This window comes from Doryrhamphus excisus, chromosome 4, assembly GCF_030265055.1.
Source record: "Doryrhamphus excisus isolate RoL2022-K1 chromosome 4, RoL_Dexc_1.0, whole genome shotgun sequence".
In the NCBI taxonomy this organism is placed as follows: Eukaryota; Metazoa; Chordata; class Actinopteri; order Syngnathiformes; family Syngnathidae; genus Doryrhamphus; species Doryrhamphus excisus.
This window is the reverse complement of record NC_080469.1, coordinates 17,468,770-17,490,523: the sequence shown is the minus strand read 5'-3', so window position 1 is coordinate 17,490,523 and position 21,754 is coordinate 17,468,770. Positions and strand designations below refer to the sequence as shown.

General features: G+C 40.0%; 1 protein-coding gene across 1 annotated transcript; it reads right to left on the bottom strand.

Moving 5' to 3' along the window:
- Positions 1-2,122: 2,122 nt before the first annotated feature.
- On the bottom strand, positions 2,123-21,117 carry plcxd3 (phosphatidylinositol-specific phospholipase C, X domain containing 3). The gene is made up of 6 exons (XM_058071742.1): positions 20,785-21,117; positions 9,540-9,796; positions 8,486-8,659; positions 8,238-8,413; positions 7,187-7,288; positions 2,123-4,366 (listed from the first exon to the last, which is right to left on the bottom strand). The coding sequence occupies exons 1-6, from the start codon at positions 20,885-20,887 to the stop codon at positions 4,207-4,209; spliced, it is 972 nt and encodes a 323-aa protein (XP_057927725.1). The 5' UTR covers positions 20,888-21,117; the 3' UTR covers positions 2,123-4,206.
- Between the last annotated feature and the right edge of the window lie 637 nt (positions 21,118-21,754).

Here is a 21,754-nt window from a genome sequence, read left to right as displayed (position 1 = left end):
TGCAGAGAAGTGTTTTTAATATTTTTGGTATGGTTTGCATTCCTCCACATTCACCATATGCAGATTTCATATGTGAGTGAACATAAGATCCCTTACCTTTCCCACCATGTCCCCCTCGGGTGTAATAATTAAGACTTAATCCTGGTTAATTTCCAAATTAAACGTCTACCCAGAGTACTTCCGTGAGCTCTGATTGAAGTTTAATGGCGCCTCCCTGCTGTAATATTGCACCTTTGTGTTCTGTAATTGTACGCTGTAGTAATGAGATGTATCCTTCTGTCTCCTACAATAACACAAGAGTCAATCAACAATAGTTTCCAGTCATTTTAATTAACCCAAAGACATGACACGTTTCTTTCCTCTTTCGATGTGTTCCAGTGTCCTGGCCACGACCCCATTCCAGTACAGCGTCAAGAACGTCGAGGAGATACCAGGAGACAGGAGAGACAGACTCCCTGATGTATATATGGCTGGAAGGAAATCTCATCAGCTGCCTCACCAGGAGCATGTCCAGACTGTCTTGAGGAAACTTGATTCTTGAAATGTATTTAATTGAAATTTACTTGATTCCCAGAAAGCAAGAGAAAAATATTTTCACCTGTCAACAGCATTTCACACAAGACTGTTTTGCAATCATGGGTCAGTATGAAGCTGGACTATGTTATACGGTCATGTGGAAGTGCAAGCTGGAAGTAATATAGTTAGTGTACTAACTGTGTTTATTAGAGCATGCATACATACATGATGTGTAGTGAGTTATACCTTCATGCATGCAAATTACAAGCTCACCGATGTCTGGAGTTGTAAATAGCTTTTTTCCAGTGGGTCTACCTGAGTTTTTTTTAAACACGGATAGTCCTGCAAAAAACCTGTAATGACCAAATTTCTATCAAATTTATTATCAACTCTACAAAATTAGAAAATGGAGTTCGGCAGCTGTCCGGAAGTCCTCGAGAGCGCATGGAAGCCTGACCAAACATAGAGTGGGCATGCCTGGAGGCGAGCCATACAGCTGGAAAGACAGTTGGAATAGGTGCAGATTCTGGAAGAGCTAGAAAGCTTTCCATGCGGGTTATTGTGTGTAGCTGCTCTATAGGAGCTCACAACTCAATACAGAGGCCCGGAAATTAGCATAATAGGTCGCCTTTTAATATGAGCCAAACCTTATGGGCTCTTGATTTACCGTAAATGGCGGGCGTATTTACCGAAGTCACAAAGAGGATGGGACGTTATCGGATACGAGCAATAAAAGTCATAATACAACAAATTAAATTATATAGATCCAGGACTTGTTGGAGAGACTAATACATCCGCAACACCTCCTCGGAAGGCGTCCGGGAGGCATCCTGACCAAATGCCTGAAGCACCTCTTCTCAATGCAGAGGAGCAGTGGTTCTCCTCCAGGATCACAGTGCTTCTCACATTATCTCTAAGGGAGAGCCCAGCCACCCAGGAGGAAATCTAATTTCAGCTGCTTGTACCCGTGATCTTGTCCTTTCAATCGCTACCCAAAGCTCATGACCGTAGGTCAACCCATAAATTAAGAGCTCAAGAACGTCCTCCATCCTTTCCTCATTCCTGAACACCCTGAGGTACTTAAAGTTCTCCACTTAGGGCAGGATTGCATCCCTGACCCAGAGATGGCACTCGGACTTAGAAGTGTTAATTGGAGTATTTACTGTAGATGTCCGCTAAATGTTCTTAACAGATGACACGATAGTCTAGCAGCGTGAACGTCTGACAGCCACCCGTAGCTTCAGTCTTCAGTCTTGTTTGTTTATATTTTGACCTCACCGTGTAAGCAGGGATATAAACAGAGCCAGAATCCAGTTCCAAACCATGTCGGTTTACACAAGTGTGATCAACACCTGGCTGCTCAGTGACACATTACATAGTGAATTATGAAACACAGTCTGAGCAAGGTCACCCCGTGTGCCGCCGCCCACCCACTCCATTCTCATCACCGTGGTAACTGGATATTTTCTTTGGGATGCTACTCAGCACGGAGCAGGAATCCAAGCCAAAAAGCTGTGACTGTCTACTTCAGATTAAGAAGATGCTCGTCACTTGATTATTATTGAATGCCTTGAAATATGATGCAAGCCAGACACGAGACGTGAAGTGAGGGAAAGACACCACATGGCGTTGGCTTTATTTATCTGCCACTTTTAGTTTTACAACAGCAAATGGACTCTTTTTGTTTCATTTTTGTACATCAGAAGATAAAGGCAATAACAACAGCTTTGACCAGGGGGTACAATAATGACCTCACAGCACAATCTGAACGCCCTTTTCAAGTCATTGGTTAACCAGTGACGGCAATGGGGAGGCTGAAGTGTATGAAAATAATAAAACAGGTGCACAAACGATGTGCATCCAAGTGGTGTTGAAAAAAAAACCCATCATGCACATCACTAAGAAATTTGTATTAAAAAAAGAACTGAATCATAATATTTAAGAAAGTGTCATGAACCTTCGCCGTAACTTCAATACTTTACAATTTCTTGGCAATATATTATTTGCAATTACAGTATGTACAAACGCAGCACAATAGAAAACATACAGAAAGCACACAGTTGATTTTCCAAACACAGAAGCATACAAACAGAAAACCTTTAAGGCTGTGTTCACACTTGTGGTTCAGTACTCTGGTTTGAACCCGACATTGAAAAATGATACTTGGCATACTTCACCTGCATAAATATGTTTATCATTTTTATATTCCGCTTTATTTTCCCAGCTTAGAGTTGACAGTAGGCGTCTAAAATATACTTTTAGAGCACGTGCAAGACCGCTTCATAGATGGGCCGCTAGTTTGGGGCACATCAGGGTTCGGACGATTGCATTCACACTTATCATGTCTGATTCAGTAAAACAAACACCAATCAATCAATTAGTTGACATTTGAATTTACTGATCTATCTTGCACGATGTGGGATAAGGAACTGAGCATACTCCACAAGCAAACTGCAAACTCCACACAGGAACTGAAATTCCAAGCTCTGGAGACATTCAAAGACAAATGTTCTACTGCTAGGGCTTATCGAAACATTTACTGCACTATTTTTTGCTAAAGTTGAAGCAGAGCTGCAAAATAAAGATCCTCAACCCCTGATGTCGGCTGTCCTCTGACCTCTGACTTGAAACAAAGTCCACCTCCAAGGTATGCGTTAGAAGAAAGAAAACCAAACCCTGACAGTGACTCATGTACACTGCGCCACAGCAGTAAATACAGAAGTACAAGGAGGGGGGGGAGTACTGAGAGGATAAACAGACAGTGGATGGACTCTTGTGAGCAGTATTTTTAAACATCACGACTCAGCACCCACCATGAATTCATATGGAGACACTTTTTCCTACAAAAACCTTTGCAGCAATACCGTTTAATTAATAAATGGTTTGGGGCGTGTTTAATCAATATAAAATAGATATATTTCTTAAATAACACATGTATGACAAATACATAAAAATCAGTGAGATCTTTCAATGATTAATTTTGATGTGGATTTTGCTGATAAATGGTCAATATAAAAAAGAAAATAAATGATAAATAAATCATACAAAATTCATGAAAAATAAATAACAGTGATATATGAAGTGACTATTTTTGGAAGTTTTTCAACATCAATGGTATAAGTTGGGTTTAATTGATAAAAGTCAAATAAAACGTAAACAATACAAGTGGGCTTCAATGTGTTGAATGAACGTGTTATGATAAAAGAGCTCCATTTTATTTGAATGTACGCCTGCTGACTGTGGCCTACATAGAATGATTAGATGTCACACGGTACACATTAGCAGTAATGCATATACTGTACACGGTGATGATGCCAGAAAGCTTTACATTTGTATAGCAAAAGCGGTCATTTTTACAGCGCGAAAGGAAAGTAAAGAAAATGTACAACTCACTTGAAAAGGGGAGGGGCATGTTAAACCCCAAATTAGGAAGCAGATATCGTCATCCTCATAGCACTCCGACTAACTCATCCTCGCATCGTTCCGTCTCTCAACGCCATCATCGCCGTGTGATGTATCACTCCACTCGAGCCCTAAATAAAGTGAAAGGAGCAGCGCATCTCCTCCTTTCAAACAAATGGCAAGGAGAAAAGAGGTGGAGCACAAAGCCATCCCCCCCCAACTAGCAACAGCAGAGGATGGAGGGGCGACAGTGCTCCCCGACAGCCCCCCCTCCCCGGCTGATGGCTCTCAGGTGGCGTCGTCGTCGTCTTCGTCATCCAGGTGGTAGTTGAGGGTGATGACAGCGCTGATGAACTCTCCCAGCTCCACAAAGTCTGCAGTGATGATGTTGATGCCGCTCTCACCGGGCCTCTGGGACCTGATCCACTGCATCATTCCTGGCAAAGCCCTGCAAAATAAAATTGACGGTTCTTTTATCCAAGAGGAGACTGAGGGCAGCTAGTGATTTAATTAAATAAATTTAATAAAATTTTAATTAAATTTTTTGTTTCATCAATACATGTTTTAAATCCAATTAGACATTCATCTAATGTATTTATTTATATTAAAATAATAATACAAATAAGAAATCTTGTTTTTATTATTTACGAGTATAAATTTAAATAAATATCAAAATAAATTCAGTTAATAAAATAAAAATAGTGAGTTAAAAAAGTAAATAATAACAACAACAACAATAATAATAATAATAATAACAATATTTAAAATATTTTTAAAATAAATAAATAATAATAAATAATCAATGAATAAATGAAACAATAATATTTAATAATTATGACTGATTTCAATAAATGAAAAACTATCATACTTAAGAAAATGTTATAGTTATTTTTGAAAAATAAAATGTTTATGTTTACTTAAATAACAAGTAAGTTAAAGAAAAGTATATCAATCTATCCATTTTCTATACCACTTCATCCTCATTAGGGTCCCGAGTACGCTGAAGCCCCTTCCAGCTGACATTGGGTGAAGGAAAATAATAATACAATTTAAAACTATTGACTATTTGATACAAGATAGAAAACGGAGAACTGCGGCCAAGTGGAGACTGTGGAGTATAGTAATACTGCAACAGGGTAGGCTAAACCTAGCATGTGTGTTTATTTTTGTCATTTCTAACTGAGCAAACACAGCAAAGACACTCACTGTAGCCCAAACCAATAAAAGGATGCCTATAGCAGAGGAGCCAGTAATTTAATTAGAATAATTCTTGCCGAGGCTTTTAGCAAACGTATGAGACCATCTGAAATGAGTAAAAAGCAGCACAACAAAGGTAGAATGAGGTCAGAGTTAAAACGCCTGAGGAAACACAGTAACAGGCCCGTTTCATGATTACATGACTCAGTGTTACTGTTGGTGTGTGCGTGTGCTTGTATGACTGTATAACCTTCAGAAAAGATGACTACTTGGGTGAAAAGTTGTCAAAACACACACCTCTTTTGTATTGCCTGTGCAATTATTTTCTGGGTGACGCCGTTATTAAACCCCCATAATTCAGAATGACTTGAAATTTCTCACACAGCTCTACAAAAAGGCACACACCTTTAAAAACATGGCTGACATCAAGGAAAAGGTCTTTGCAACTTTAAGGATATCTGTATTACTGGTATGTTAACTTTAATGATGCAATACTGTTCAACTACAGCCTGCTAACTAGCTAACTCACTCAACCAGTGTTTGCCAACCGTTTTTGTCTTGTGTACTCCCAGAGCCTTTTTGTGATACCATGAGTACACTCTCATTCATCCACTCGTGTTATGATATGGCGCAGCTGTGACAGAGGTTATTGTCTCCCTGGGGAAACAAGTTGTAGCATCATATGTTCCATTTTATTATCTGTGTTAATGTGAAATGAATTAGAATACAGGGTTCCTTGGCTCCACCTATTGCCGACTCGCTGTTTTTGGCCCTTTAAGAAGATTGCATTATGGGAAGTTGAGTGGCAGCGGTGTCGTTCTCTATTATCTCTCCTCTGTCTGCACTGCCCGTTGTCTGCTGAGTCCTGATTGGCTATAGACCATTATCAATCAATCTCCATCTCTTCTTGTGGTCATGGCTACCGAACTAGCCTAACAGTGTGAGCTGCTTGCTAACCGCCAATATTGTAAACAACAGAAGAAACATAAGGAAAATACGACGACAGGAGCAATATGTTTTAACAAGGTACAAAAACCCTATAGCCAAACAGTGCCAAGAATGGTCATAGGAGTGAAATACGCGTAACTTTGAGAAGGTTTAAACAAGAGACAAATGTGAGAAAATGCAAATGCCTGTCCGAGAAGTGTATAAAGTGTATGGTGAGGGACCTTAAAACATATAATTAATTATTCATTCATTGATTTTCTACCACTTATGCTCACAAGGGGGGTGCTGGAGCCTATCCTAGCTGTCTTCAGGCGAGAGGCGGGGTACACCCTGGACTGGTGGCCAGCCTATCACAGGGCACATATAGACAAACAACCATTCACACTCACATTCATACCTATGGACAATTTGGAGTCGCCAATTAACCTAGCATGTTTTTGGAATGTGGGAGGAAACCGGAGTACCCGGAGAAAACCCACGCATGCACGGGGAGAACATGCAAACTCCACACAGAGATGGCCAAGGGTGGAATTGAATCCCGGTCTCCTAGCTGGGAGGTCTACGCGCTAACCACTCGACAACATATAATTATTGTAAAAAAAAAAAAAAAAATAGGTGGTTACTTTGCAGATTTCACTTATTGCGGGCTATTTTGGTTACATATCCCCGGCAATAAACGAGGGAACACTGTATTGACTTATCATAGTGGAAATTAAATGTTTCCCTGGTTGGGATTCAACAACAAATTTGGACATTTTGGACACCATCTATACACCTGACTCATTCACAGAAAAAGGAACAAATGTCAAATAAAAAAAACGTGGTTCAGTCTTTTATCTGAAATGCATGAAAATTTTATGTGTTCTTCCTTCGCCTATGACCCAACCTGCACAATGCTGATTTTTTTATTATTCTTTTGTATTATAATTCTCTTTGTACTCTAAGAAAGGGCTGCCCAACTGAATGGTTTCAACAGTAGGGTTGCGGGCTCAAGCCAACGACTTAAGAGACTTAGCAAGCAGCTTTGACGACATGACATTATAACCTTCAATAGCTTACTATTTTGCATTATTATTACACTAAGCCCTACTGAATTCCTCATGTGAACAGGCTATCTACACACCTTTCTGTGATTGTCTCTCGGAGTCCGCTGGCCACACCCTTCATCACGGTGCTGGCCTTTGGTGTGAGAACCACCTGGGATACGAAGAAGGTCCCCTTCCTCCTGCAGGACACAAGCATTCCCGAAGGTCAGTCGTCTCTTGCAACATCACGGTTTGATTATCGCTCCTCGCTATATGATGTTTTTTCTGAAATTAACTAATTAGTACATTTTCGCTGATTTGTGGTAGACTCTGATCTGCTATTACTCAAAACATATCAAAATACAAATGATATGTAGTATTCTGGTCACTAGGTGGCAGAAATGACAAAATATTACCTTACATTACTTTACCTTAACACTGCAGTACAAAAAAGTCTGTTTTTGGCTTCTTAAGTTCAGAAGAAATCGTCCATCCATTTTCGGGGTACACCTTGGACTGATCGCCAGCCAACCACAGGGCACATATAGACAAACAACCATTCACACTCACATTCATACCTATGGACAATTTGGAGTCGCCAATTAACCTAGCATGTTTTTGGAATGTGGGAGGAAACCGGAGTACCCGGGGAAAACCCACGCTGGGAAAACCCAGAAGATGCAGAAGATCTTCCTGTTTGCCAACATGCTAACCACTCGGCTACCGTGCAGCCTTAGAATAAATCAATTCAAGGCTAACTTCCTCCCATATCCCCAAAACATACATGTTAGGTTCATTAGCAACTCTAAATTGTCCATATGAACGAGAGTGTGAATGGTTTGTTTTTATGCGCTAGGTATAGCTCACCAGCGTGTTAGGTCAGTAGCTTGCTAGCATGCTAGCTAGCAGCTGTATCAAGTCCCAGCAGCATAAGAGTTGCTTAACAGTGAATAACAAGAGTGTTATTATGTTAAAAAAGCTCATTTAGAAAGTCGTAAACAGGTGTTTTTATGCCCTAACTAAAAAAATATTATATTTAACATTGAATCTCGCCAAAATTATCTTCATTGGGAAGCTATAAAGGAAGGACAACTATACCCAAGTACTTTACTGGCAAGCACAGAAAAGATGAATACAGTAGTTGCTAACCTCCGGTCAGTGACAGAGGCCTGGAGAAACTGAACCAGCTTCTCCGGGTCTGTGGTGTTGGCCCAGGGTGAAGGCATCATCTGGCCAGGCCACAGGAAGGGCACCTCCAGGGCCATGGGGTGGTGGTAGAAGACGAGTACCTGGTACTCCTTCTCCCAGAGATACTGCAGACACACCTAAGGAAGGACACAGATTTAACATCTGGTTGTTTCTAATGGTAATCTGTGAGCGTGAAAACTTCACGGTACCTCCTGGGCAAAGACAACCGGGCACAGCTTCTCTCCAAACACGTCCTTCAACATGGCCACCAGTTTCTCATGGTGCAGGTTTTGCACACCGTAGAAGTGGTTGAAGTCCAGGAAGACCACCTCTCTGGCGTGTGCTGACAGGAAGCTGCTGATCTGCTCAAGACCTTCTCGGACCTCCAGAAAATAAGAACGGTTCAATTTTTTAAAACTATAGCAGCTATACACAATAACCCACACAGAAAGCTTTCTAGATCTTCCAGAATCTGCACCTATTCCAGCTGTATTTTCTTGGGATTTCCAAAAATTTTAATTTATTCTACGCTCAGATTGTACTGCTTGTACCTGGGCACGCCCATAAGTGTCATTATCTGAAACTTTTGGCATCGTTTAACACGAGAATAGAACATTCAAACAACATTTATAATTCAGAAAAGTTGAAAAAGCATAATAGCTCCCCTTTAAAAGTTTAATATTTATGTTGGCTGTGATATAATTCGATTTTCAGAACCTACGAAGTAGACAAATTAGATTCTTGATGCGTTCTTCCTCAGCCCATTCTCTACTTCCCGACAAAGTTTCATGAAAATCAGTAATTTCCAGGCAACTCAGCAAACAAATAGACTAGACGTAGATATCTGCCCAAGAATGTTAATTTGGATCATCAGCAAATCCCACTTTTACAGATATCCACCTCTTGAGTGTGTCTGCATTTTGTCATTTAGATTCATACATTATTCAGTGAGAAATGAAGCACAATGCTGAAAAATGGCTCACAAACAGACACAGCACGCAATGCAGTCCAGACCTCAATTAATCCTCAACATCTTCGTTAGGATTCCATCCTTTCATGACTAACTGAATTAAATTTTACCATAAGAAATCATGTAAATCTAGAAAAAACAAAACAATTTTATACTGTACATACATGATGATGAAGCAGGATAGTGCCACAACAGATCATTATATATTTTATAGTGAGTACGGAACAGATTAAAATGCAAAAATAATTGTTATTTCGCGGTGCCTAAGGTAACAGGAAACACAATGGACTTACGGTGGCACTGAAGAGTCCATGGGCAAAGTAGAGCTCGTTGTCAGGGTCACGGGGTTTAGTGGAAATACGCAGGTCAAAGAAACGGATGCCGGCCTCCAATTGGCTGTTGAAGTTCATGGTTTGCGTGGCTAACCACTTCCTCATCAACTTCTTGGCCACCGTGCCGAAAACTGACACAAAGTTCTGCACCGTCTCCGGCTGCTCGGGCCCCACAGGAGACGCCTCGTCAATGTAGAAGCTGAAGGAGTCATGGGAACCTGAAGGGAGGAGCACATAAACAGAAGCGTCGGTATTGATATTTGTTGTACAGTATTTGTGTGGTCTGCATGAAAGGAGATGGGTCAGTGCTGTAGCGGGGAAGCAGCCCCCTCACCATGGCAACAAGTTTATGAATAACAACGGCGGGGCTGATAAGTCATAAACTTTGACAGCATGAAAGTGTTTTTGAAAGCACCATCATCAGTACATCCTGCTTCTCAGTTAAGAGTCTGCTTTTTGTGTGCTTTCTATGCGCTTATTTAATAAAGGCTTACACACATAGGCCATAACTCATTAATAGCCAATATATTTATTCATTAATATATCCTAAATATTATTTATTTTAAAAATCAAATCTAGATATAATTTTATATTATATATATATTTTATATATACACTACATATATATATATATTATATATATATATTAGAAATAAATACATTTAGAAGATTGTGTATACAAACAAATAACATACATTTCTTTTAGTAAATTTGTAAATACTCATTATGTCAGCCTTATCCACATTAAAGACGAATAAGAATTAAGACAATAGAGCAACAAACAAGGGTTTGTAAAAAAAAAATAGATAGATTATCATACAGCATTACACATGAATAAATATTGTTTAAACTTGATTTTGTTTCACTGATGCCGTCATAAAACCATTATTAAGTACACAGGCAATGTTTTAAGCAATATTTGAACATTCTTAACATGTTATGCAAGTAGAAAACTGAGTGAACCACTGTATAATAAAACTAAAATAAAGCAAAACAACTCACAAGAAGGTTTTTGTAGAGTAATATTGTCCCCTAGTGGTGTGTTTTTGGAATTGCTGGACTTAATAAAAGTGTGTAAGTTGTGTAAGTTGGTGTAGTAATTTCCTGTTCTATGGTTATTATCACATGTTTCCCCTTTGTTATCACTGGTAGGCTCACCGGGAATATTTTGGCAGGGTATAGTTTCCTTTAACCACAAATGGGTGCTACAAAAGTACAAATAAAACAATAAATGGGGACAATAATTGGGTGTTCTTATACAGTATGTCCCACGGTGTGTGTGTGTATGCGTCATGTTACACACATGCTCCTGTTTGTTATCATTTCTACAATCAATTTCTCATTCTCATTGTCTGATCGGTCTCTCAGTTGAAAACACATGCAAATGAATCGAGCCACAGCTGCGGCTGTTCGTGCCATGGCAAAGCTTTCCAAGTTGTTCGGCACCAACAGACAAAGCAGTGTTGACAGGCGAAGCAGGTCGGCACCGCCGGGGTCACAACAGCAAAGGGGGCGTGACCTCGGCCAGCTGCAACAGCTGGAGCTAAAGTTACCGCCAGGAAGGATTTATCTTCACTCTCTTAAAGCGGACGATAAAAAAAAAAAAACATACAAAAGTGAAAGGAGGTCGTCACCATGTGGTGTATTTAGAAAAATAACAGCACAGACAACACAGTAGGATGTCGTAGTTGGGTACCTGGATTTATTCCCCTTTTGTGTCTCCACCTGGTGAGTGTTTGTGCCGTTCCGAGTAAGCCTACCGTACCGGCTGTCCTCACATCCTGGGGTAACACTTCATGAAACCATTGCTAAAAGTTGAATTATTCATCCCATGTTGCACATGGAAGCAAAATTAATTGTTAGGAAGGTAAGTGCATCCGAACAGATTGTAATAAATGCTCAATCCCCCCCACAGGCAAACAAATAAAAGTGCATTACAAATGAAGCAGTATGCCATCAAGCCTGCGCGTGATTCGATCATGTAGAAAAACAGCAAAACCTCAGTGGGCCAACATGAGCCCTGAGGGTTCTCACTCAACATTCTGCCAATTCTGCAGAGCATCCACAACGAGATGAGAAGAAATCTCAGCAGCCTCCGTCGTTAAATACCTCTTGAGTATGTGCCACAAGGTAGAAAATATTTCATTAAAAAAATTAAAATTAAAACACGACATCTTCTGCAACATCCAAGATGGGCGAGGATTTGAGAAGGTTTGGGTGGCTGATGATATGGAATTGTGAGAGAAAATGATAGCAGGAGAAAGAGAGGAGGATTAAGAAGACGAGAGTAGAAGATAAGTGGAGCCTGTGGACGGAAAAACGGGACGATAGCAAGGCCATGATGAGACAGTGAATGAGAAAATGAGTAGGGATTTAAGGAGATAAGAGCAGATGATGGTGAAAGGAAGTGATGAGAAAATGAAGACAGGATTTGAGGAGATAAGGGGAGAAATTAAGGATGGGATGATAGAAAGACAGTGGGTGAGGGATGAGGAGAGAAGATGGAGGGGGAAATGACGATTTAAGGAGATAGGAGGACTTGTGTGAAAGAGTTGAGAAGAGGATGAGGGATGAAGTAAGGTGAGGAGGGGAGGTTAGGAAAATAAGAGGAGGAGGAGATTAGGAGACTAAATAAGACAAGAAAGAAAAGAAATTAGGAGTAAGGGGAGAACATGAGAGAAGATTTGGAATCTAATTGGAATTTGTCTAAAGACAAGGAGATGAGATGAAAGGAGTAACGAAGGGGGGACTTAAAGCAAAACTGCACTTTTTCTTCCACAATCCTTATGAGACATGAGCACATATGTCTGTCTCTTTTCTGTGTTCTAAAGATACAGTAAAGTCTCGTTATATCGATATTCTTGGGAGTCGGAAAAAATATCGATATAACCGGACTATCGATATATCCGATCCTGCGCCGAACTGCATTAAAAGTGGGCAATAAATGGGGGATCTTTGATATGGCATGTAATTTTCTCCTTGAGTTCATGGATTGCGTATCTAGCATGCTTTTGTACTGTAGTGAAGTGAAAAATAAACGTATGCATTAAATAAAAACGTCTTTTTTAATGACTATTTCTTTTCTAAAATTCAACCAATGCAAAATCCTCACGCTTCAGCAGACAAAACCATAAACATTGTTGCAAAAAATGATTGCATTCATATACATAACACAATTCGGTTAAAGTCAGATGGGTCACATTTTTTGTCAACATTTATTATTTTCATAACGCACTCTTGCAATAGTGACTCTGAGTAAATATTCAATAATGCACTCGACATTGTTCTATTCACACGAGAGAAACCACGAACGCCAGCATGTACATATGAAAAACAGTGATTATTGCAAGCGATAAAAAGATATCTGAATACAACACAATTAAATACATGTATGGAAAACAAAAACTGCAACGTTTACATTACTTATTCTGCAATACTTAATAAAAAAATCTTCCATCTTCTTCTGCTTCCCCTTTTCACCTTTTAACACAAAAGATTCAATATTGTTTAACATTTCTAAACAATCTGATGCATTTTCTCTCGACTCTAACTGTAATGCTACCTGTTTCAATAATTCAATTGTTCGTGTGGATCTTATCTCTAAAACGCTTCACGAGCTTCACAACTCCAATTTATACCTGCTTTCATCCCTTTTGATGTTTACTAGCATTGTAGATTTACTTATCATATTAATCTTTAAGATACAAGTGTATTGATTTATTTCAAACAACAAGAGATTGCTTCTTTGATCAAGCAATACCGTAAGTTTACTTTCATAATTTATCAGTAAAGCTAGTGCCAAGAATATTGAACACATCTGAAAACACTAAGTCTATTCACTGAATCTTCCCTCTAAATTATACAAATATTTACTCCTTTACTTCAAAAGATTGTTTAATACTTACCTCATATTAATTACCTGTAATCCTCTAATTACCGTCCGTCGGTGGAAAAGCCGAAATGGTGTTAGCCGAAAATCAAACAATACGCCGTTTACAGATTTCGCTAATAGTGGTATTGAAATCCTTAAGCAAATATTGATTCAGCTTTAAGCTGCTTTTGTATCGATATAAGCAGACCAAATTGGCTGGCGGGAGATGAAAAGGGCATCGTAGTAACCGGATTATCATAATAACCGGAACTAATTATATCATAAAAGACTAGAAATTTGCCAGGAAATGAAAATAGTATCGTAATAAGCAGTACTATCGATATAACCGATATCGATATAACGAGACTTTACTGTATAAAAACAAATGAAAAAAAAACAGTTCATTACTGCAATTAATTCCCGCCTCCAAAGACCACTGTTAAAACACCTGCTCCAAAATTATAAAATGCACTTCTGCCACCTTGTGGCCGTTTTCCGGCTTCAAACTGCACCAAACATGCTCTCTTCTATTGTGGAGTGGCATCATCACTGCTTTGTGCCTCTCGCACAATAAAACGTACAAAAAATGTGTAAATACGTCTTTGGGAGGGAGCCGTCAGGTTGAAAAAAAAACAACATATAAATACGCCTTTGGTAGCGAATGAGTTAATAATAATAATAATAATAATGACACTGTACCTTGGTTAATATGTACATCACATTATATGTAAATGGTGCACAGAAGGTTTTACAGGAATACTTAGCAGTGTCTCTGTATCTTTAGAATGCACAGAAAAATAGAAAAACATGTGTTCATGTGTCACATAAGGATTGTGGATGAAAAAACGGTGAGAACTGAATGAGTCGGAAATGTAAGGAGACAATCAGGAGAATAAATTTTAAAAGTGTTAGGACATGAGAGGAGGAAATGAGACACGGGGACGGATGAAGTGAAGGACTTGAGGAGATAAAGAGTGGAGTTGGCTCGATGAAATGAGGGTTTGATAAGAGGAAAGGGGGGAGATGAGAGCAGATAAACCAAAACAGACGAAGCAGATGAGGAGTGGGAAAGACAGAAGATGAAGAGAGGTAATGAAATGAGGGGATGAATTAAGGAAAGAGTTGAGGAGGTAAGATCAGATGCATGAGATGATGAGAAGGGGGAATAAGCATCGCTTCGTCGACACATGAAGCACATAAATCCATTATGTGGACATGTATTCCCTCCAAATCTCCATATGCACTTTTATCCCGCTCCCGGCCTAAAAATAAATTTGGATGTGCTTATCGCTACCTGGCTGGACTGTCCTTCCTCTCTTTGACTCAAGCTATGCTCCTTCTTTGCCCACCCAAACCACATCCGACTTTTAGAATCAAGACAAATGTCCTCCTGCAGGGAAACTCAATTAACCGCCAACACTGCGGACCAGGCAGCCTGTGTCGAAAATCCATACAGAATCATTTCTGTCATTCAGCTTGTAAGACATCTGGATGCAGGGTTTGAGTGGAAATGTTACAGGGATGCAGTAAAAGTACCGGGTACTGCTTTTTTTGGTTTGGATTTGACATCCAATAATCTATTTCCAGCCCCCTTCCCAAATATCTCACTGGCACATTGACATCATAGCAACCATCATCCTCCTTGTTTGGGGATTAAGTGGCAACGGAGTGATCCAGGGATTTAGGTCCTTTTTCTAAAGCAAGCTGGGCAGAGACAAGATGCCCATTCTGCTTCTGTGGATTTGATTTGATGGCTGCTGATATTTCAACATAATACAGTTTTACACAGGCTGTTTTCCTCCCTAGTCCTCCATACTGTTCATGTTCATCTCACAGTTTTATTGCAGTATTTTTAAGATGGAGTCATCAAATACAAAGCGAGTTACAGTGGAAGCCCCCTGGGCTCAGAATTTCAGGTAAAATGCCTTTTTTGGAAAATACCAACTTCCTATTTGACATTTAAAGGCCCTCTATTATGCAAAATATATATTTTAAAGGATGTTTTAATGTTTACATAAAGAAAAAATCATCTCCCTTGCTTTTGGAGATTCTGGTTTTAATTAAGTGATCAAGGGCTGAATGGCGGACGAGTGGTAAGCCTGCAGGCCTCACAGCTAGGGGACCTGAGTTTGAATCCACCCTCGGCCATCTCTGTGTGGAGTTTGCATGTTCTCCCCGTGTGTGCGTGGGTTTTCTCCGGTTTCCTCCCACATTCCAAAAACATGCTAGGTTAATTGGTGACTCCAAATAGTCCATAGGTATGAATGTGAGTGTGAATGGTTGTTTGTCTACGTATATGTGCCCTGTGATTGGCTGGCAACCAGTCCAGGGTGTACCCCGCCTCTCGCCCAAAGACAGCTGGGATAGGCTCCAGCACCCCCCGCAACCCTCGTGAGGATAAGCGGTAGAAAATGAATGAATGAATTATGTAATGAAACTCCCATCCCCGTCGAGATGATGACCTCAGACCTGCCCTTAGCTGGATGTGTATTGCAGTGACGTGCGGGGTCAGTGGAGGCTGAACACTAACATAAAATAAATTTGTCCATTGATCTGCATTATAAATGTACTTTGATTCCATCATTTTTAAACATTTTCTTCAGGATAAATAGGAAGAAACCAACCGTGAAGCCACTTCTCAAAGTCCACACCGAGTTGCCTCATGGCACCTGCCAGTTTCTGTCAGTGTGTCACCAATACTATGCGGCAGAAACATTTATTATGCACCATGACTTTGTACAGCCTGTGTCATATCTGTGGTGTAAGTGTGGCATCATTATTCTTGCTGATCGGACAATAAAATATATAAATGATATGAGAGGCACTTGCGCGCGTGAGCTGGAAGGTGCTTGTCACTGGCAGGAAATCAAATGTGTACAATATATTTTTATGTTCTGCTGAATGAATGACTGTATACCCAAACAAACCAGGAGGTGATCACGCTTTTGCAACTCCTTCCTGGAGAAGGAAAGGCTGCATGTACTTCATACGCTCCACTTCAGCTTTGTTAAAAAAAAGAAAAGAAAAAAAAAGAGCAAAAAGAGCAGGCTTCGCTACATATCTTGAAATAACTACAAATGTAATTGTCGATGTGAATAGATCCAAAACAAAGCAAAAAGCATTTCTCTCAATTAGTTGTCTCTCCAATTGGGTTTAAAGGCACGTCCAAACAACTAACAAAAATGCAATGCAGTGTAATTACATTGGCAGAGAAAAGCTTGTTTCACACCGACATAAACACAAAAGATGTAAATTCACACAATATCACGTCTCTGTGGGCCGCCACAGTCATACAAAAAGCCAGTTTGCATCAGCAATCATCTTGCAGCTGCAGATAGCAGCCCACCACCCCCTCCCCCCCCCCCCACTGGGGTCCCTGTGTTGGGTCAAATGGTGACAATACAATGAATGGTTTTAATATATAGTAATCAGATCATGGCAAGCACTTGGCTTTAATTTCCGATTTGCTGTAATAGGCAATCCGCAGTATGGTTTCAAAAATGATTTAGTAAAACAACTGCACCAAAATAGTAAGGTTGTATTACATGGCTGAGATTGCTTTCATGTATTACTCATTTTGTGCAAAATATGCCAGTATGCCAAACATTGCAGCATTTGATAATAATACAAAATTAAAATTTTATCTTTGGTTGTTACACAATGTAAATTGAAGTATATGAAGGGACTATAATTTAAAATTATTTAAATATGTATATATTTTTCCTGATTCAAAGCTTTTTCAAGGACCCTAAAAATGTATTGCTTTTCTAGACAAACTCGTACTATAGTGTAATTATACAAATAAATACATTACACATTAGGAGATTCACAGGGCTCTGTTTTAGGACCCATATGTTTTGTTGCAAAATAAATTTCCAGCATTAATTAATTAATTAATTCATTCATTCTCTACCGCTTATCCTCACCAGGGTCGCAGGGGGTGCTGGAGCCTATCCCAGCTGTCTTTGGTCGAGAGGCGGGGTACACCCTGGTCTGGTGACCAGCCAATCACAGGGCACATAAAGACAAACAACCATTCACACTCACATTCATACCTATGGACAATTTGGAGTCGCCAATTAACCTAGCATGTTTTTGGAATGTGGGAGGAATCTGGATTACCCGGAGAAAACACACGCATGCACGGGGAGAACATGCAAACTCCACGCAGAGATGGCCGAGGGGGGAATTGAACTTGGGTCTCCTAGCTGTGAGGCCTGCGTGCTAACCAGTAACCGCTGTGCACTTTCCAGCTTTTTATGGAAATGGGCAGTATGCTAACAAAATAAAATAGACCACACACCGTACTGCATTGTATTGTATTTGAGGAATACCCATTTGAAGCAACAGGCTGCAAGAAATGTGTAATAAACTAACCCTAAACAGAAGACCAAATGAGAACACAATGGAAATGTGGCAGTACACAACTACAATAATTCACTGTGTGTCATCTGTTCTACTGGAATACATGAATATTAGCGTGTATCACTGATTTAATAGATGCTAAAGATATCTGTAACTAAACATTTGCAGCCAAATCCTTGCTAATTGCCATCATAAAGAACAAGGCTTAAATAAGAAAGAACAGAAAGAACAGTTGTGCAACACTGGCAGTGCATGCAAACAGGAGACTGTTTATCTCTTTTGGCAACATCCCCCACTTGCCAGCTCACATTGTCGAGTACTCCAAATTGACAAAACACTTGAGTCCGGATCAGCCTGTGTCGTCTCGAGAAATTTCCCCATCCTCCCAAAAGAACAAATAAGACGCGCGAGGCAGCTGTCGTCAGACACCGAGGGATGTCTCATAAGACCGTAGACTATAAACTCATAAATATAAACATTCTCCCATCTAAGGAGCAATAATGGAGGTTTCAGAAGAGGCATTGTTTGTTTCTGTCCGTCCAAGTTTGGTCCCACCTGAATAAAAAGAGACAATACGTTTGGTTGTGAGAGGAATTAGATTCGCTAAATCCATTTGGAGCACATGGTTGATGCTAAATAAATTTTCTTTGGATTATGAAATCTTGACAAACAATCTTGCCAACTGTGCAGACCAAGAATAGCGTCAGAATGTGTTTATACAGAACTTGAATCCAAAAAAAGGAGGGAGCTAGGATGAGAGCATCTGAGCAGCACCACCACCAGCACCATCAGCACCACAGCGGCAACAAGCTAGTAATGATAGCTAATTAAATGGGACAGAGCATGCTCCCATGCTGCTGCCTTGGCAAGAATCAACCTCGCCACAATACAGCCTGTGATTCAGCAAATGATGACATGGCAGTGCTGCTGTGGAGCTTCTGTCTTTATCATGTTGGACATATTAGTGTGCGGGTGTCATGCATGCCTTATTGAATCTATTACAATTAACTCTCAACATTGTGCATGAATGCCAAGAAAGGTTGTTAAACGAAAATAAAGGTCAACAGAGTAAGGACTGCAGCATATCACAACAATTCCGGAGTGCAACACATATACAGTATGGCCTCTAATGGCTGTGAGCTGCATAGGGGATGACACGTGCAATTTGTTGTTCCTATTTCTGGAAACAGGCAATATGCTAATACAATACAGTATAATGGCCATTGTATTGTTAATTATTTGATTGAACATTTAGTAAGTAAACCCAATTTATACTGTAAATATGCCATTGTACAGTACATGCAATTATACAAATATACACTTTCCCTGTATGTCTGCATACAATTTCACAAAAATACCCCAGATATTGCCATCAAGGAAATACAAAAAATACTATAAGTGCCCAAACTTTATTATGTCCTCAGCTAAAGTATCCACTTCAACGCTATAAAGCCATCTAATTGGACCTTTAGTAATTTCCATGATCTTGCAGGATACGATTTCAAGCATATTGTCATTAAAATGGGAGGTGTGTTCAAAGCAATCAGGATTTAAATGTGAACTATAAATGCTCGTCAATACAGTACATCACAGCATATCATAGCCCAGGGGTGCTCATTAAGTCGATCGCGATCTACCGGTCGATCGCGGAGGTGGTACTGGTCGATCACTGGTCGATCGCGGCGTGACATTAAAAAAATATCATCCTCGCATCAATGCCGTCACTTGATTGATATACAGGGCAGCCATTCAGATGACAACTGAATGTTGCCCTTCGGGCGACCAATCAAATCAAACAACGTCTCTAAGTGCAGCAGAACTTACGATGTCAGCCTATCATCCATCCCCGTTACTTGATTGACATACAGGACAACCAGTCAGATGACAACTGAATTTTGACCTTTAGGTCACCGCTCATGCGTAAACAGCGATGCAAAGTGCTAAGCTAGTCGGCGAATTGCGTCAGATTTCAAGCCCTCGCTAAAGTTTATGGTCACTAAAATGAGTGAAGGAGCTGGACCAAGTAAAAAGGCAAAAACATATCACTTCCATACGGAATGGGAGGTGGACTTTTTTTTCACAATGTCTTTTTCGAAGTGCGTTTGCCTCATATGCCATTCTACCATCGCAGTACCAAAGAAGGGAAATGTGGAGTAATGTGGAGGTAATTACAAAAAATGTTAATTGTTAATTATGTGTGTTTTGCAATATTGGCTCATTTGGTTATGTAAGGTATATCAACATACATTGTACGTACAAATAATCCTCAATACATTTGAAAATAAATAGATGTTTTGCATTTTTCTAGTGGGTAGATAATTTTGACTCGGTCATTTTAAAAGTAGCTCGCATGCTGAAAAAGTGTGAGCACCCCTGTAATAGCCGATACCTTGCACGCATGCCCTCTAGTGGATGTGAGGAAAATGACTGGGTGTGACATCGGGCACTTGCACATTTCATCTCTTGTAGAAGGTCCGATTTCTACAATTAAAAAAGTCATTTGTAAACCATCCTAGAGATGGTGATAATAATGGGCATCAGATTAAAAATAATTTAAACCTATTTTTGGCATGCATAAATATTTTACCAAAAAATGTTAACACATTTTCGGCATGCATAAATATTTTCCCATAATAATTGGTATTAATTGAGCGCAATGTAATTGTTAACAGTGTAAGGTGTGATGCACGCAGTGTGATCATCTCAGAGATTGAAGTGGCCACCACCCCTTTCACAAGTCTATCTTCAACATGGTCCGTAACCATCATGATAAACCATCATGCATTATTTAATATATTTAGTATATATCTAATCACAACTACCCGATTGATGAGAGGTTTTAACATACTTGGCAGGTTGTGCAACAGGTCTTTATGTATTGGATGGCTATTAAACATAAACTGAATGGCCAATTATGCGCGCGCGCACACAGTACGCAAACGGGCGAATGGAGCGCATGGAGTTACTCACCCGGGATGGCCAAGTTGGTGAGCGGGATGGTGTGCATGCTCTGTGGCAGACTTGACATCCAGTCGGCGAAGCGCAGGTCACTTCTCCCGTGAGACGAAGCCATGCCGCCGCCACAGCCGTGCACAACACTCGCTTTTCCCCAGACCAGCCTGCCTGATTGCTTGCTTGCTGCACACTCCTCCTCCTCCCTCTCTGGACACACATCCTCACACGCTTCACACGCTTTACGCACACGCACTATAAGCAACAGTCGACGCCCCCAACGTCTACTGTGGCATCGCTACATCTCAATAAATTTGCATTTTTACAGAAAGAAATGCAACACAATAGCCATTAACTCTGTCAAGAATTGAAACGTGTCTCCTCTATTGAAGGATGTTAAATACAAGCAGATTCGAGAACATTATCATGAAATACAATCCAGCACTACACTATGTAGTAGTACTATATAGATCCAGTTGAAGTCACATGTTTACATACACCCATGATGGTAATGCATCGATTTAGGTTTCATTCTTTTTCAAATGTGTACCACATAGTCAGGAGATTGGGAAGAGATGGGTTCCAATGTCCATTTGGGTGTCTCTGTGTTCTCCCTATGGGTGCATGGGTTTTCTCCGGGTACTCTGGTTTCCGCCCACATTCCAAAAACATGTGTGTTATGTTAATTAGCAACTCCAAATTGTCCATAGGTGTGATTGATTGCCTCTTACCTGAAGTCATCTGGGACTCAAGCATCCGTGCTACACTCATAAGGATAGAAAATGGATGGATGGAATGATTAAACAAGATACATACTCTATGATTTTTAAAAACATTTCATCTGAGTGTGCATGGTTCATGAGTCAAGTGACTAATGCTATACAATTAAATGTTACAGCAAAGGAGGGGACAAATTATATGAAAAGGTCCCAAGTGGCTTTGATGACTACTTCATCCTCCATGAATGAAGTATCAACATCGTGCAAGA